The sequence below is a fragment of the Falco cherrug genome (genome assembly GCF_023634085.1).
Source record: "Falco cherrug isolate bFalChe1 chromosome W unlocalized genomic scaffold, bFalChe1.pri SUPER_W_unloc_1, whole genome shotgun sequence".
Classification (NCBI taxonomy): Eukaryota; Metazoa; Chordata; class Aves; order Falconiformes; family Falconidae; genus Falco; species Falco cherrug.
Genome location: NW_026599288.1, coordinates 7,782,193 through 7,799,971, shown reverse-complemented (window position 1 = coordinate 7,799,971; position 17,779 = coordinate 7,782,193). Strand labels below are relative to the sequence as shown.

The 17,779-nt window shown below is 42.0% G+C and overlaps 1 protein-coding gene across 10 annotated transcripts in view; it reads right to left on the bottom strand.

The window, feature by feature from the left end:
* LOC129734906 (ceramide transfer protein-like) overlaps positions 1-17,779 on the bottom strand; it is a 92,031-nt gene that overhangs the window by 58,187 nt on the left and 16,065 nt on the right. For 9 of the 10 annotated variants that reach the window (XR_008730436.1, XR_008730435.1, XR_008730438.1 and 6 more), the window contains one exon: positions 8,626-8,742. The exons of the other annotated variant lie outside the window; for it this stretch is intronic. Coding sequence is in view for 5 of the 9 variants with exons in the window: in XM_055700284.1 (XP_055556259.1) it covers positions 8,626-8,742 (117 nt within the window). In the remaining 4 variants the exon portion in view is untranslated. The remainder of the gene's footprint in view (positions 1-8,625; positions 8,743-17,779) is intronic. 10 annotated transcript variants of the gene reach the window in all.

Genomic DNA, 17,779 nt, shown 5'->3' with positions numbered 1-17,779 from the left:
CATGAAAACCAGGGCCTGTGACTGTGATGCTACCTCCAGTTGCCTGTAGAAAGTATCATCAACTTCCTCTTCCTGATCAGGTGGCCTGTAGCAAACACCCACAACAGTGTCCCCCATGATGGCCTGCCCCTTAATCGTTACCCGTAAGCTCTCCACTCATTCTGCATCCACCCCTAGGGAGAGCTCAATACATTCCAGTTGCTCCCTCACATAAAGAGCAACTCCACCACCTCTCCTTGCTGGCCTGTCTTTCCTAAAAAGTACATTGCCATCCACAACAGCATTCCAGTCATGCAAGCTATCCCACCACGTCTCTGTAGTTGCAATGATATCATGGCCCTGCAACCACACTCAGATCTCTCATTATTCCTGTTTATTCCCCATGCTGCATGCGTTTTTGTACAGGCAATTCAGAGAGGTAATCGAGCATGCAGGTTTCCCAGGAGGGGTGCAAATGGATCCAACATAGCCATGTGTACCATTGAGGTGGCTGGCCTTCTGGTACTCATCTTGGGAGGCAGATAAGGAACATTTGTTGCTGCTCTTGTTGGTCTGGCTTATTCCCCAGTTGGATGCAATGGCATGAGCATTGCCACTTTGGACCCCGCCCCCGAGTCCTTCAGTTTAAAGCCCACCTCACCAAGCTGGCCAGCCTCCTGGCCAAAGATTCCCTTGCCTCTTCTAGACAGGTGGATTCCACCCCTCCCTAACAGGCTATAGTCAAAGAATGTCGTGTTGTCATTGAAGCCAAAACCCTCACAACAGCACCATCCACAAAGCCAGAAGTTGATGTGCATTATACATCTATTTCTGGCTGCACCCTTTCCTCTTACTGGTAAAATGGAAATGAAAATAACTTGGGCACCAAAACTTGTCACTTGCATTCCCAGGGCTTTTTAGTCTTCCTTGTTTCTGCTCAGGTTCTGGCTTGCAGTGTCATTCATGCCTGTGTGAAACAGTAGCAATGGATAGTAGTCCGTACTCTTAACAAGTTGTGGCACCCTCTCAGTAACATCTCAGATCTTAACTCCTGGAAGGCGGCATACATCTCATGACTTCCTGTCAGGCCAGAATATGGGCACCTCAGTGCCACTTAACAGAGAGTTGCCCACTACAAGCACTCAACATTTCTTTTTGTTTTAACCATGGTGTGCTGCTAGCATAGTTTCTCCTTGCAGACCTTGCTCATGGGTATCTATAGCTGTTAAGAGTTTCATATCTGTTTGTGGTTGTGATGCAGGATGGTGGAGACTGAAAGAGTCCTGCTTTTGTGGGTTACTAGGGTCCAAGGTGCTTCACTCTCTGTGGTGTCTGCTATAGGTGGTTTCAGAACCACGCTCCTATCTCCATCTCTGCCCCTCTAATACTGCATAGTCTTTTAACTGTTTCCTGCAACTCAGCCACCTATCATAACAGATCATAACTAGGTTCTAACTAGGCATAACTTTATAACTAGGCAGGTACTGACCTTTTCTCCAGGAGAAAGGTCTGGGCACTCATTACAACCTATCATATGTACTGAAGTCTCCTTCCTTACCAGTTCTGTCTGGGTGGAAGCATCAGACATCACAGGGGCTGCTTCTTACAGATAAATATCTACTCAGTATCTTTAATGAAACATTTAAGTAGAAGAAAGGATTCCTGCTTAAACACAAACTATTTCCTCATTTGCCCCACTGATAGTCTTATCACTTCGACTTTTACCTCTGTATTGAGTTTGTGTGCCAAGGCTTTGGTAGCAGGGGAGCTGCAGGGGTGGCTTCTGTGAGAAGATGCCAGAAGCTGCCCCCATGTCCAATGGAGCCAATGCCAGTCAGCTCCAAGACATACCAGCCAGTGACCAAGGCCAAGCTGATCAGCAACAGTGGTAGTGCCTCTGTGATAATGTATTTAAGAAGGGAGAAAAACTGCTGTGCAACAGCAGCCAGAGGAGAGGAGTGAGACTATGTGAGAGCAACAACTCTGCAGACACCAAGTTCAGTGAAGAAGGAGGGGGAGGAGGTGCTCCAGGCACCAGAGCAGAGATTCCCCTGCAGCCCATGGTAAAGAGCATGGTGAGGCAGGCTGTCCCCCTGAAGCCCATGGAGGTTAACTGTGGAGCAGATATCCACCTACAGCCCATAGAGGACCCCACACTGGAGCAGGTGGATGCACCTGAAGGAGGCTGTGACCCTGTGGAGAGCCTGTGCTGTAGCAGGCTCCTGGCAGGACCTGTGGAAAGAGGAGCCCATGCTGAAACAGGTTTGTTGCCAGGACCTGTGACCCTGTGGAGGACCCACGCTGGAGTAGTCTGTCCCTGAAGGACTGCACCCTGTGGAAAGGGCCCATATACTGGAGCAGTTCTTGGAGGACTGTCTCCCATGGGTTGGACTCCACACTGGAGCAGTGGAAGAAAGTGAGAAGGAAGGAGCAGCAGAGACAATGTATAATTAGCTGACTGCAACCCCCATTCCCCATCCCCCTGCACCACTCAGACACGGGGGAAAGGAGGTAGAAAAATCAGGAGTGAAGTTGAGCCCAGGAAGAAGGGAGGTGTGGGAGGAAGGCGTTTTAAGTTTTGGTTTTATTTCTCATTACCCTACTCTGACTTTTGACTGGTAATAAATTAATTTTCCCAAGTCGAGTCTGTTTTGACCATGATGGTAATTGCTGAATGATCTCCCTGTCTTTACCTCAACCCATGAGCCTTTTATTATATTTTTTTTCTCCTCCATCCAGTTGAGGAGGGGAGTGACAGAGCAGCTTGGTGGGCACCTGACATCCTGTCAAGGTCAACCCACCACACCCTCCTTCAGTTCAGGGAAATTAACAAGCATTTTAGAAGCTATACTTGAGACACATTTTATCTGGTATTGAGGTATCTGAATGCTGACAAGAAAAAGGCTCGTGCAAGGATGTTAAAGAGCAGCAAATGCTAAGTTTTTATACTTGAACATTAGATGTTTTACATCTCAGTTACTAGCTACTTTGGTGTTACTAAGCAGCAAGTTCTTCTAAGTCTTCTCATACTCAAATTGATATAAAGTTCATTTTAAACCAGTGTTTTCTCTGTTCAGAACACAATGAAAGTCAAAGTTTCAGCCTGTCTTTCATACTCTAAAGATAAACCAGCTTGTGACATGCTACAGTAAATCTCAAACATACTTTTGTTAGCAAACAGCTTAAGCAGCCTACCAGAACTACCTACCCACTCAGTAAGCAAAGAGCTTAAACAAAATAAACCCAGTACTTCATATAGCAATAGACTCAAGTTAATCAAAATGACTGCTTAGTACAGGAAATAGTTTAGTCTCTTTTATTAAAATTATTGTGTATCAGTTCAAGAACCTAGTTATGAAACAAAAATCAATTTTTATCTTATAACAATAGCTTGTCAAGGAACTTTTACTTGAGTTATGGTAATCTGACCAGGAATGTTCCTTCAAAAATTTTCTGAGTAAGCAGATAAAAATCTGAAATTTTCATTGAAATATATTTTGCCTCATAGTAGTCCAACTTCTATTCTCAATCAAGTGTTTAGATACAAAGCTTCCACAAGAGCTGAAGAAAAATTAAAGGATCAGTGAAAATCTACTGAAAATTAAGAACATTGAAGTCTTCATACAAATTCAAAGAAAACTGGAAAGAACTTCCAGCCTCCAAGAAAATATATTTTTCAGATCCTATCAATGGTATTCAGCAGTACATCTTTTCTTACAAAGACACATATAAATTATAGGAAAATACAGCACTAACCACCCAATTTGGAAAATATCTTATTGAAACAAGACATTTGGAGGCATTTTCTCTAAGAAAGATTAATGAAAATCAGACTGAAAACTAGATTTACACATTTCTGGTTTATGTTTAGTTACATCAAACACCTATTTATGTGCATACAGCACTTTTCCAAGGCTTCTGGTGCTGATTCCTATTTATTTTAGCAGGAACAGTTAGCAGTAACAGATGCACCTCCAGTGGAATTATCCAAGAAACCTCTCATTGCACTCAAATGTGAAGACAGATCTGGTACAAATTATTATTTTTTTAAAACCACCAAATTCCTGCAAACTATGAAAGTTTAAACTGTCCAAACCAAAATAAATATTCAAAGCAGCCTTTTTTCAAGTGGAAAACCTGCATAATTAATCAAGCTTTTCCACAAAAGGAGGTCATTTTTGGAATGCTAGAAGTCACGCTCATTAATGATCTGAAAAGGAGGTTGAATAAGGTGACTTAAGTTTACCGAAAATACCAAACTGAAAAATAAAAATCAGACATCTCATGATAATGGCTGACAAGTAAAGCAGGAAAAGAAAATTTAGTGGTGATGCATGCAAGATTTTGGGTTGTTTTTTTTTTGCAAGTGACACAGAAAAAATTCCAAATTTACACATACATTGGCAAACTATTACCACCCAATACTTCCATATTATAAATAGGTGGTTCCAGAATTTTTCCAGCTCAGAACTTGGCAACAGTTAAGGACAGCCTTAGAAGAAGGAAAGAACAGCATGAGAAAGACTCCCCTTTGAGGTCATGCAGAGTTCAAGAACAGGATACAGGTATTTTCCTTGTTCTTTCCTTTATGGTAGCATGCAATGACCCAGCCTGCATTTCTGCTCAGCCAGACTTCCAGTTAAGTTGTACAGTTCACTAGCTAAATCATTCACCAACCTAACTTCAGCCCAGGGTTAAATTCCACAACCCCGTCACCCCATGCAAGACCCCCATGTATGTAAAGCAGTTTTTGAAATGCCAGCTCTACAGATGTGTAACATGGCAACTTATTCAGTGTATCCTCTTAAGACAGTTCTGAGGTACAGCAAGAGTAAAAAAAAAAATGCAGTATTTTTATCTCAAAAACACTCCATGATTAACTTAATATTTTTTCACTGGACTACAGAAAAGAATCCTGGTTTTGAAACTTGATTTTCTATGTTTTAATGTTACCTCTGTATCAAAGTTAATGCAAAATGCCAAACTATAAATGGAATAATACTATAATTGAAATAGATTCATTTTTAAGAGGACCATTACCAAAAGACACCACTTTAAATATAAAGACCATCTAATGCTGATTGTAAGGACTGTACAATAAAAAGTGAACATTCCTAATTACATATAGTAATTATATAAACAATACTTCTAGAAAATCAAGGTAAAAATATGTACCTACTTGGATATCACTTTTACTTGCTTTTCCTCTAACACATATGATTTATTCTACAAGGAATTAAGGGATATCTCTAGATCAGCCGCTGTTGTCCTTATAGGCGATTTTAACTTCCCAGACATCAACTGGGAATAACATACAGCAGGCACAAACAAGTCCAGGAAATTCCAGAAGCACACTGAAGATAACTTCTCGGTGCAGGTACTAAGGGAGCCAACAAGGGAAAGGTGCCCTTCTACATCTATCTGTTGCTTGTAAACAGAGAGGGACTCATGGGCAAAGGGGTGATTGGTGGCTGTCTTGGTCACAGTGACCATGAAGTAGTTGTTTTTCATATTGTTAGCGATAGGAAAAAAACTGCCAGCAAAACTTGGACCCCAGTTATGGGAAGAGCAGCATTTGGGCTGCTGAAGGAGCTAGTTAGTAAAGTCCCCTGGGAACTTGCTTTTGAAGGTATTGGGGTCCATGAATGCTGGTCACTTTTTAAAAGCCATCTCTTAAGAGCACAGGAGCAGGCAATTCCAAAGTGTGGGAAGTCAAGCAAGCAGGGAAGAAGGCTGGCTTGGCTGCACAGGGATCTCCTAGAATTTAGGTGGAAAAGGAAAGTGTACAGACATTGGAAACAAGGACAGGCAAGGACTACAGAGACTGTAGTAGCCACTGTAGGGAGAAAATTGGTGTGGCCAAAGCTCAATTAGAGTTCAAGCTGGACAGCACTGTGAAGGACATCAAAAAAGGGCTTTTTTAAAATATGTTAACAGCAAAAGGAAGATCAGAGATAACATTGGTCCATTACTTGATGAGGTTGGTCACCTCACAAATAGGGACATAGGCAGAGATGTTTAATGCCTTCTTCGCCTTTGTCTTTAACACCAGTGATGATGGGCCCTGGGACCCCCGGAGCCCTGTGTTGGAAGATGGTGACTGGAGGGATGATAAACTCCCAGCTGATTCTGAACTTGTTTGAGACTTGCTGCTCCAGCTGGATGTGCATAAGTCTATGGGGCCCGATGGGATTCATCCCAGGGTACTGAAGTAATTGGCTGATGTCATTGCAGGGCCTCTCTCCGTTATTTTTCAATGGTTTTGGGAGTCTGGAGAGGTCCCAATCAACTGAAAGCTGGCAAATATTGCCCCAATTTTCAAGAAGGGTAAGAAGGAAGACCCTGGTAATTACAGGCCTGTCAGTCTCACTTCAGTGCCTGGTAAAATTATGGAGAAGATTATTCTGGGAGTTAGTGAAAAACACTTGAGAGACAATGCAGGCATTGGTCAAAGGCAACACAGGTTCATGAGGGGAAGGTCCTGTTTAACCAACTTAATTTCCTTTTATGACAAGGTCACCCATCAAGTTGACCAAGGGAAGCCAGTAGATGTATTGGGTTTAGATTTTAGCAAAGTTTTTGATACTGTCTCTCACAGTATCCTTCTGGACAAAGTGTCCAGCACACAGCTAGACAAGTCCATAATACAGTGGGGGAACAATTGGCTGATGGGTTGTGCTCAAAGAGTTATAGTAAATGGGTTTACATCAGGCTGATAACCAGTCACCAGTGGGGTTCCCCAGGGCTCAATTTTAGGGCCACTGCTCTTTAATGCTTTTATAAATTAACTGGATGCAGGAATCAAATGTACATTAAGTAAGTTTGCCAATGACACTAAACTAGGAGGAGCTGTGGTCTCCCTCAAGGGTAGAAAGGCCTTAGAGAGAGAGCTGGATAGACTAGAGAGCTGGGCAATCACCAACCGTGTGAAATTTAACAAGAGCAAGTGCTGGATTCTCCACTTGGGATGGGGTAATCCTAGTTATGCGTACAAATTAGGGGATGAGAGGCTGGAGAATAACCCCACGGAAAGAGATCTGGGGGTTTGGGTTGATAACATGTTGAATATGAGTCAACTGTGTGCCCTGGCATCCAAGAGGGCCAACCATGCCCTGGGGTGCATCAAGCACAGCATAGCTAGCCAGTCAAGGGAGGTGATTGTCCCACTCTACACTGCACTGGTGCGGTGCCGCTTCAAGTACTGTGTGCAGTTTTGGGTGCCTCAAAATAAGGACAACAAACTCTTAGAGTGCATCCAGAGGAGGGTGACCAAGATGGTGAAAGATCTCGAGGATGAGACTTAGGAGGAACAGCTGAGGTCACTTGGCTTGTTCAGCTTGGAGAAGAGAAGGCTGAGGAGTAACCTCTTCGCAGTCTACAGCTTCCTCAAGGGGGGCAAGTGGAGGGGGAGGTGCCGATCTCCTCTCTCTGGCGACCAGCAATAGGACACATGGAACAGAATGAAGCTGCATCAGGGGAAGGTCAGATTGGACATTAGGAAAAGGTTCTTCACTGAGAGGGTGGTCGGTCGCTGGAACAGGCTCCCTAGGGAAGCGGTCACAGCACCAAGCCTGTCAGAGTTCAGGGAGTGTCTGGATGATGCTCTTAGTCAAATGATTTGTTTTAGATAGTCCTGCGAGGAGCAGGGAGTTGGACTCTATGGTCCTTATGGGTCCCTTCCAACTTGAGATATTCTATGATTCTACCTGTATAACCCAGATGCAGTTGTCTTAACTACAGTACCTATGTTTTCAGATGCAAGATAGACGCTGCTCCAAGGTGTTGAGTTTGTGTGCTACATACTTTAAGAATACCTGACTTCCAAGCCCTTTAGGTAAAATGAAAGTAAGAGAGTTCATAGGAAGAGATAAGGCATAGATCAGGAAAGCTGAACCAAAATGCTGATAAACAGTAGGGTCTTAAAAGACAAGGAGACAAAAGCCAGTAGTCAGATACAGTAAAAGCAACAAAGTGATGAAAGAGATGAGCCTAAAACCCAGAATGATAACCTAGGAGAATGGACTCTAAGTTTAACAAGTTTAACATCTAGGATACATAGATAAAAACCAATTCAATCAGTAAGAGAAGATGGCCAAAACCATTAAATAGTCACTCAAACATAATGCAAGCTTTTTCTTTTTCAAACTAGAGAGCTAGAGAAAGCTTCACAGTTGTTAGCTCCTAGTTCTCTAAACTCTTCTATATGAAGGATAAGAAATCCATTCCTTTAGAACATATTTAACATATCATTTCAATCTTGCAGCTTTTATCTGTCATAAATACCTTCTTTAATGACTGACTGTACAGTGAAGCTTACAACTCTCCACAAGCACCACCAAATCTGTCACAGCACTCTCAAAACTATCAAGCTGCAACAAGGTCTTTTACCATCTCATACCAACATACCCTTCACGCCAGTCCCTCTGCTACCTTCTCCTAATCTCTCCTCTTCCAGGACGTCTGCTCCCTCTTCATTGGCTGCCCAACCACTTAACAGAACCAGCCACAGCTGCACCTTATCTACATCGGCCAACCCACCACCCCTGAAGCCAACCCACAGTTGTATATTATCAATGTTAATTAACCCAGCTTCATTTTTCTACACAGATCTAATGAGGAAGAAAGGAGATCAGAAAAAAAATATACCTTGTGTTGTTCTATTGCATCTACCCACTGTTGCCTGTGGTCTGGATCCTGAGCTCGGAGGTACCAAACACTATCGTTTACACTAATATCAAATCTGCATTCATCAAAGTCATGGGGCTGTGAAAGAAAAGTGTAAGAATAATTAAAATCATCAATGTGATCAATAATATCTCACACTCTAAAATACTGTAATTAAAAAACCTGATTGATATTGCCTTGAATTCATCCTAGATTCTAAACTCCATTTTATGTAGCTGTCTCAATGAGCTAACACACTTCCATAAAGAGAAATGCCAGTCTTCTGAAACAGAAAAGCCTGTTTAGTACATTCTTAAACAAAATTGTCAGAAAGAAGTTCCACACAAACATTGACCAAACCTTCATACTTCCAAAGGAATCCTTTGGTAAAATAACTAGTGGACACAGCCAGGAAAATATACCTTTATTTTTTAATTTCAAAGCAGGAAAGAGAAATTAAGGTTATTGCTATCAATATTGGTTTTAGATGGAAGGAATGCATACATTGTAGCAAAAAAACACCAAGATAGAAACCATAAAAGCAGACTATAGCAAAATGACAAGGAAGGCAAGCAACTAAAGGAAGATGTGGCACCCTCGGCCTCAACTATCTTCATTAAGACAGGACTGTCAGATAATTGGGAGCAACATGCAATCTCTCCCCATATCAACACTCAAATGCATCTAACTTTCAGTTCACATTCTTCAAATACTAAAAAAGCTGTTACTAGCATTACAGTGAAGCTGGTAAGGAAAGTACAAGGGAACAAAACAATCATCTAATCTGTACTGTGACACTGTCAGTTCAAAGTTACTCCCTAGCAAACATCCAACACGGTACAACTTCCTCCCCCCCCCCCCCCCCCGCCCTCACTGAAAACTATTCTTAATGAAACCTAACACAGGTATAACTGAACACCTTTTTGAATACAAAGAAAAGTTACACGTACTAGTAACCATAGGAAGATAACAGGCTCTAAGGTTAAGGCAAATGATGCTATCTGAAAGACCATAAATATTGATTCCTGATGCCAAAGACAAGACTATACATGTTAATATCCTTTACAACATAACTGCTCTGTAAATACATTCATCTTGCAGACAACTAAAGCACTGTGGATTACTCGTGAAACACTCCACAAAAAAAACTAAAAGCAAGTCTTATTTGTCATGTCATGCACAATAGATCAATATCAGTGAGAGTTATTTTCTAAGGATCTGGAAACCAGAAGCTGCTTATACATAATACACAATCTTTCTTGTTTATATATACTAAGGAGGAAGAGAAGTACAACAGAAGCCAACTAGCAAATAAAAAGTGAGCTAGGAAGAGTTTAACAGAAGTACTTGAAGCTTCACTTTTTTTTTTTAATAGCTTCACATATTTGGTCAAGCATCTTAACCAAAGTAAAATTTAAAGAAATTTAAGCGTCCCACAGGAAATAAAACCCACCAACCAACAACTGACAAAGCTGACAATCAAGTGAATCAACCACAGCTACCAATTCCCTTAATACCCAACTGTCTCAATTCTTTTCAAACAACTTTCAAAATTGGTTACATATGCTGCTTTGCCTTTACTGAACCGCAAAACATAAGGATATAAGGGACATCAAGTCTAAGCCCTTCTTTTTCAAACTGTATTTACTACATTATTATTACTATATATGAGAAAGTTGTTTACCCGCTTTAGGGTAGCAAGCCTGCCACATCAATGTGGTAGTCTTATAAGCCTGTTCCCAGCCATTTCTCTGCCAGGACCTCCTTTAGCCATGTGGTGGGGAATATGTACCTACAACAATAGAAGACTGTCCGAAAAATCACCCCCCAAAAAATATCAAGTGCACAAGAACTGGCTATCAGTTTATCCTGCTATGACAGTATTCCTCTGCTCGATCTCTCTCTCCAAGGTCCTTTGGGAAGAGTTAAAAGCAATTACATGCTATGCAGTTAGAAAGACTTGCCAAAATTAATCTTAAAAGCCTGCAGTACTACTGATTCCACACAGCCTTTTTACATTCATCTGGCTCCCTAAAACTTACACAGTTTCAATATTGAATAGTGAATGCTGTACCACTTATGTAAAGGATGACGCACCTGTTTAGTTAAGAGTTGGGAAATGTCCAAGGGCCCTTATTGCCACATGACGGATGCACAGACTGCTAAGTCCTTGGGTTGGTTATCTTTAGAAGGGACATTTGGTCTTAGATTCCTGTTGTACATGCAATGTGGCGAAGACGGACTTTAAACATGACTGCTAAGGAATAGAGTCTGCGTAGAGACAACTCCTCAAGGACATTGCGCAGGCACGAGATATGTAAATGAATTCTCAGAATTGTAAGGAATATGTAAACAATTTCTTGGAAAACTAATGAATAGGTATGAGTAGCCTGTATAAAGGGGGGACTGAAAAGCCCCCTCGGTGTGCATGACTTTGGTGGAGTGATCCCCCACGCACCCAGCGCTGCCGAATAAAGATAACCTCTGCTCGCCTACATATTGCTGACTGATTCTTCAAATCACTCCCCACTAAGCTCTAGACAAACTTCCTTGGTTTCCCTCTTGCTATAAATGCTTTTATTGTTTTCTGTAGGTGCATCTAACAGAGACCAGAAAACATTATTCACCATTTCTCAGGTCTTTCCTTTATTCTTCTAACATCCTCCTCAGACTAGTTTGAGCCTCTCCTTACACTTGCTTCAAGTTTTTCTATTTCTCTTCCCTTTACTTTCTTCCTGTAGCTCTCATATTTCATTTAGATCTCCTTTTATCTGAAGTTTGCTGTTTCTAGCTTAGTGTTCAATTCCCTCCATTTGTTCAGAAGGGATTATAAAATGGCATAGTTCTTAAGCAGCCACCTGACAAGACATTGCAGGAAACCCCATGATTTTCAAGTGTAACAAGCTAAGACATTTTGCTGACACCAGGATATGTCCCTACTGCCCTTTCACAAACAAGACAAGGCAAGAAAGAGAGGAATGTTTAGTCACACAGGGAAGGGGAAAAAAATAGGAGTCACTGATCTACCTACCCTCGGGACCTAAAGCAGGTTGGAGAACTTCAGCTGCTTTTTCCTAACACCCCCACCCCTCAGCCCAAGAGGGTCCCCCGTGGAGAGTCGGCTAAGTCACAACAATCACACCAATATGGCTCCATGCCGTGCTCACTTTATTAAACAAACAGGTCATATTTATAACTTAAACCGACCCCTCACACAACTTTACACACAGGTGATTGGATAAATGTTTCTGTGCTGCAATGGAGAGACAGGACGCTGCTTGATGCAAGCAAATATCGATTTATTGTACACAAACACGAGTTTATATATGTTTTCAGAAGCTGCGCCTCTAAACAGATTGGTTCTTTAAGCTAAGCCTTACATACTAGGCAATCCCTGATTGGTGGTTAACTACAAACAAAGGACACTTTAAATAAGTTTTTACAGTCATCAATTAACAGCAAGGTGTTACTTCTCCTTGGCCGAATCTGTTCCTCATTCCCTTATCTTTTCTCGGCATGACTCACCCTGTTGATTGTTATCTATTCACATTCCTTGTCCTCCCAGGGTTTGTGGCCTACAAGCTCGAGCACATTCCTTTCAGCTAACTGATTGGTCCTGATTTCCAGGCCCCCTCCTCCATTTCTGGTCACGTGGGCGTCCGTGTCGCTGATCGGTGAGCATGCTGCAGGCGCCTGATCAGTGTGCCGATGAGAGTGTGTTGATTCCGCGGTTCCCAGGGCTTGCTCTGCACCTGGCTTCTTGTTTGTGCATAGCTTGTTTTCTTTCTCACACTGCTTGTTCCCAGAACTACTTAAAACTGCTCTGCAGCCTCAACTAACAGGCCTGGGTTGTCCAACCCAGACAATGGTAACATATGTCCTCGGTCCTTTAAAAATCCCTCTACACTCAGCAGCCTCAAGTAGCATACACAAATTGAGGACACTGGGGAAAAAAACCTGGACTGACATGACACTGTGAATAGGAGCACCTGAAAGCCTTTATAGAGTTTTCAAAGATGAGTTTGGCAGACTGAGTCTGTGACAGAGGCAGCCTGTGTACGTGCTAAGGGCTTCTTCTAGAGCCAACGTTCCAAAGAAAAAAAGCTAAATCATAATTTCATGCAAGAATACGCTGCAAGAAAATAGGCCTCTGGCATCACCAAATATCCTTTCTGTATGCCTCCCAAAGCTTTATTCCAAGGCACCTGCAAAGAATCCTGCTGAAATAAAGGCAATTGCAAGTATTCAAGTGTCCCAGATTTTTCTGTATAAAACCAACTGATACTAGATCTTAAATTGTAAACAGGTGGTTTACATGAAGAAACATTTACTTGGCTACAGTTACTGAGGAAGTCCATAGCCAGCTCAGGTCTCATGAGTCATAGCTGACTGCATTGCCACAAAATCCTTCCTGCTATACAGCTCTCAAGCCTGAGGTATTCATGAAACAAGCTTCAGACCAGTATCTGCTTGAAAAATACTGGTTTGAGTGCTTAAACCTCCCTGTGTGATTTGCCTTAAGTGATTTTATATTCTTTATAACCTTCAAGAGTACTCAGGGGAGATGCTTGAAGAAACTTTGGCTTGCTAAATCAGTCTCACTACTCTAAATGGTATTTCTTCTTTTCTCTACAGAGGAAAGCCAGGGCAGTTCATAGCAGATCTGACTCTAGCCTGTACATCGCAACTATTAAATGTGCTTGTGCTGCTATTCCCATTGCAGAACTAAAACTTATCTACAGTGAAGTTTTTTGAAGGTTTTTTTTATTATTATTAAGAAAATACCAAGCAGGGTACTAGGACACAAGACAAACAATACAGGCCTACATAAAACAAGAATCACGATTCTTTAGCATGCTCAGGCAGGAAGAGCACTAGCATAAAAGACAGGCTGTTATCTATCCTAGGTCCACCGGTTCACAGTTATTAACAAAACAATACTACATACTGCTATGAAGATAACTGCAGCTTACAATACACCAGTGTTATACACTGTAATAACATATACAAACCAAGTGAAGACAAACATTGTGCTCACCTAATTCAGCAGTACAAAACTACTTATCCCTGAAGCTTTGACATACCAGTTTTTATTGGGGTTTTTGATGCCAATGTAAGAAACTATGGACTAGGGTATTGTTTATTAAGATTTATGTTAAGCCCAATGTAAAGGTTAGGCAACAAAAGATATGAAATCGCTTATGCAAACAGCCACCAGACACCGCTTGTGTAAGATAGGATAACCGCAATCAACTAAACCAGATACCGCTTGTGCAAGATAAGATAACCGCCAGATGTCCAGGAACCGACAGAAACAGGACAAACAACCCCATATAAGGACATATGAGTGAGGGGTCAACTATGGGACAAAGGAGGAAGACTTCTTACTTCGGCCTCAACGACCACCAGGAGGCAGAAAACGACCCCCTAACAACAACTGAAGCATGCGCAGAGTACCTCCACTACCTCATGAACACGGGAGTAAAGATGTATAAAAAGGGACTGTTTGAACTGCTCAGGACGGCAGTTGGCGGAGCGCAGACTCCCCTGTCGTCCAGCGCTGGTTTTGCTCATATTCTACTTGCTATAATTAATAAAATTTTAATTGGATTATGATCCGTTGTGGTCTCAATTTATAACACCAAGAAGTCTTTTTAATACAAATTTAAGAAAAATTTAGTATAGCTGCACATTGATTTTGCCCACAGCTAAATATGCAAGTCTGTTCAGCTGCTGATTATAATTCTTCAATTTCTAAATTCCAGTCATATTTAAGCCATATTCCATGAAACTTCTAATGCTAATTTTCACATGCATCCTGCTAGAACACCAGATTATTTACTTTTCTGTGGACTGTTATCACAGCCATAGGATGTCATGAGAACTATATTAATAAAAGAGTAATTTTACAATGAAAGCAAATATTAAGTACTACCCATTTTATTTCCTCCAATAGAACTACTGCAAAATTGTGAGAAATCATTGCTTTAGAAAAGGTATTTTGTAAAGCAATGCCTTTTGCTTTAACTAGGTTTTACAAAATTCTCTTAAGGGAAAAAAGCTATCTGTGTTTTACCAATTAATACTATGCTTGGTAAGAATTTTACCAGACAAGATAGGTCTACAGACATGGTCTCCTGTGCCCTATTAAATACTAAGGAAAAGTATTTAGTCAAGTTAGTGTATTTCTTTCTGGGGTCACTGCTCATTTTCAGAGCACAGCCTGAACATTGCTTATCTAAATGGTCTACTCGTTGCATCCTCCCTTAACATTATTTCCTCTAGAACAAGCATCATCACTGTATTTTTCCTTTAGAGATCTCTTCCTTCCCCAAAGTTGAAGTACATGCAGCAGAATCCTGCCTCTGCTTCAGAATAACTCTAGGTTATTGCAGCAGGTATACCCTAGCTGGCTTCTAGACCCCTACCCAGCCACTCTGTCACTCTCCCTCCTCAACTGTACAGGGGGAAAGAATAAGACGAAAAGCTGTAGGTCAAGATAAAGACAGGGAGATCACTTACCAATTGCCAACATGGGCAAAGCAGACAACTTGGTAAAAATTATTTTTTTAATTTATTGCCAATTAAAAATAGAGTTGGATGGTGAGAAACAAAGACAAAACAAAACACACGGGTGCAGGGGGATGGGGGGTTGCAGTCAGTTCATAACACTTCAACTCTACCACTCCTTCCTCACATTTTTCCACTGCTCCAACATGGTTCTCCATGGCTGCAGCCCTTCAGAATAAACCTGCTCCAGCATTGGCTCTCCACAGTGTTTCAAAGAACGTCTTCAGAATTTCTTAGTGATTAAGTATTCTTTATTGTCGGCGCCGGGTGTACGGGGGATCCTTCCACCAATCGTACACACCCAGAGGGGCAGATTATCTTATATTTATATAATGAAACAATGAATATTCCATTAACGCCTATACATATTCATCACCTGAACCCGCCTACCCTCGCTTCGTATGCTAATTAGCTTATCAGCCCTTCACACTTGCGCAGATTCTTCCAAAAATTGTGGGCCGGGGTCTTTAGAATGTGGGCAGTGGTCTATGGGAGGAAGGCCGTAGGTCTTCCTCATGGTGTACTTTTCACCTTAGTTCTCAAAAGTGATGAGTTGGCAGACTTGTAGAAATCTTTCCCGGGGTTTTTACAATACTCCTTGTTAATTTTACTCAAGGCCATCCTGCTGTCCCGTTATCTCCTTGGTAGGGCAGCTTGCTTTGCAGATAAGGAGGACAGCTCCCCTTTCAGAGATTTGCAACTTTCTTGCCAGAACAGTCTATATATGATCTTTCAGACATTTTAACCCCTTTGTCGCTATACAATTACAAGCTTATTTATGCATTAAAATGAATATTGGTTTATGAATACAAACTTGACCATATTATTTACAGCTTATTCACATCAACAGGCTGCAGCCTTCTTCAGAGCATATCCAGCTGCTGTGTGGCGAATGAAGAGACGGGACGCAGCTTGATGCAAGCAAATGTCAATTTATTGTACAGAAGCACGAGTTTTTATACACTTTCAGAAGCTGCGCGTTTTAAACAGATTGGTCCTTGAAGCTAAGCCTTGCATCCTAGGCAATCCCTGATTGGTGGTTAACTACCAGCAATTAACAGCAAGGTGTTACCTTTCCTTGGCGCCATCCCTCTCCCACTCCCCTGTGCTCTGCAAACCTGCCTCATCATGTTAATTGTTGTCTAGACAAGCTCGAGCACATTCCCCTCAGCTGATTGCCACGCATGGTCCTAGTTTCCAGCCTGCTCCTGCACTGCTGCTGTGCGGGGTCCTACACAGGCTGCAGTGTGGTCCCTCTCCCAGAGGCTGCAGGGAAATGCCTGCTGCGAAGTGGTCTCCTCCAGGGGATCTCTGCTCAGTGCATGGAGCACGCATCTCCTCCTGCTCTCACCGCAGGGCTGTTTCTCACTTTTCTTATTCACTCTTCTCACACTGCTGCACGGCAATTTTTCTTTCATAACTGTTTGCCCCAAGTCACCACCACAATGGCTGAGGGGCTCAGTTGTGTCCTGTAGTGGGTCTGCTGGAGCCATCTGGAACTGGCTGTGTCCAACGCACAGCAGCTCCAACTTCTCCCCACAGAGGCTGCCCTGCAGCTCCCACCCTTGCCACATACACCCAATGCAATTATAAAGGTGCATAAAGATCCTTTTTTCCTCTACGAGTTATTTTTGAAGACACTTGGCTTTAATGACTTTAATGCTTATACTTCCAAATTCATTAATTTAATTTTGCAAGGGTTTTTTAAATATCATTAAGTGTACTAGATCTAACTGTCAGGTAGAACAACTTAAAGAAAGCATTATACTTTGCTGTTTATCATACGTAATGAGATATGGTGCCCTGGTTTCAGCTGGGATGGAGTTAGATTTCTTCTTAGTAGCTAGTACAGTGCTGTGTTTTGGCTATGATGTGAGAACAATGTTGATAACCACACTAATGTTTTTAGTTGTTGCTGGGTAATGTTTATACTAAGTCAAGGACTTTGTGGTTTCTTGGGCCCCACCAGCCAGAGGGCTGGAGGGGCACAAAAGAGTGGGAGGGGACACAGCCAGGTCAGCTGACCTGAACCAGCCAAAGAGGTATTCCATACCATGGGATGTCATGCTTGGTATATAAACTTGGAGGGTTAGCTAGGGGGGATCGTTGCTCTGGGACTGGCTGGGCATTGGTCGGTGGGTGCTGAGCAGTTCTACTGTGCATCACTTGGTTTCCTTTTACCCTTTTCATTTGGATTTTACCCTTTTCCCACACCTTTCAATTCTAATTGTTATTACTGTTATTATTATTGTTCTTATCTCTTTATTCTGTTTAAATTATTCAATTGTTCTTATCTTAACCCTTGAGTTTTACATTCCTTTCTGATTCTCCTCCCCACCCCTCTGTGTGGGGGGCAGTGAACAAGCGGCTGCATGGTGCTTGGTTGCCAGCCAGGGTTAAACCATGACAGTCCTTTTTGGCACCCAATGTGAGGCTTGAAGGGCTGAGATAATGACAGATCTAATCAGACAGTATTGTCTGCAGTATTCGTTGTATTAAATTATTAGTAATTAGCTACAATGCTGGCTTATCTGTTTTTGAATTTGCTGCCCATTATCCCAGGGTT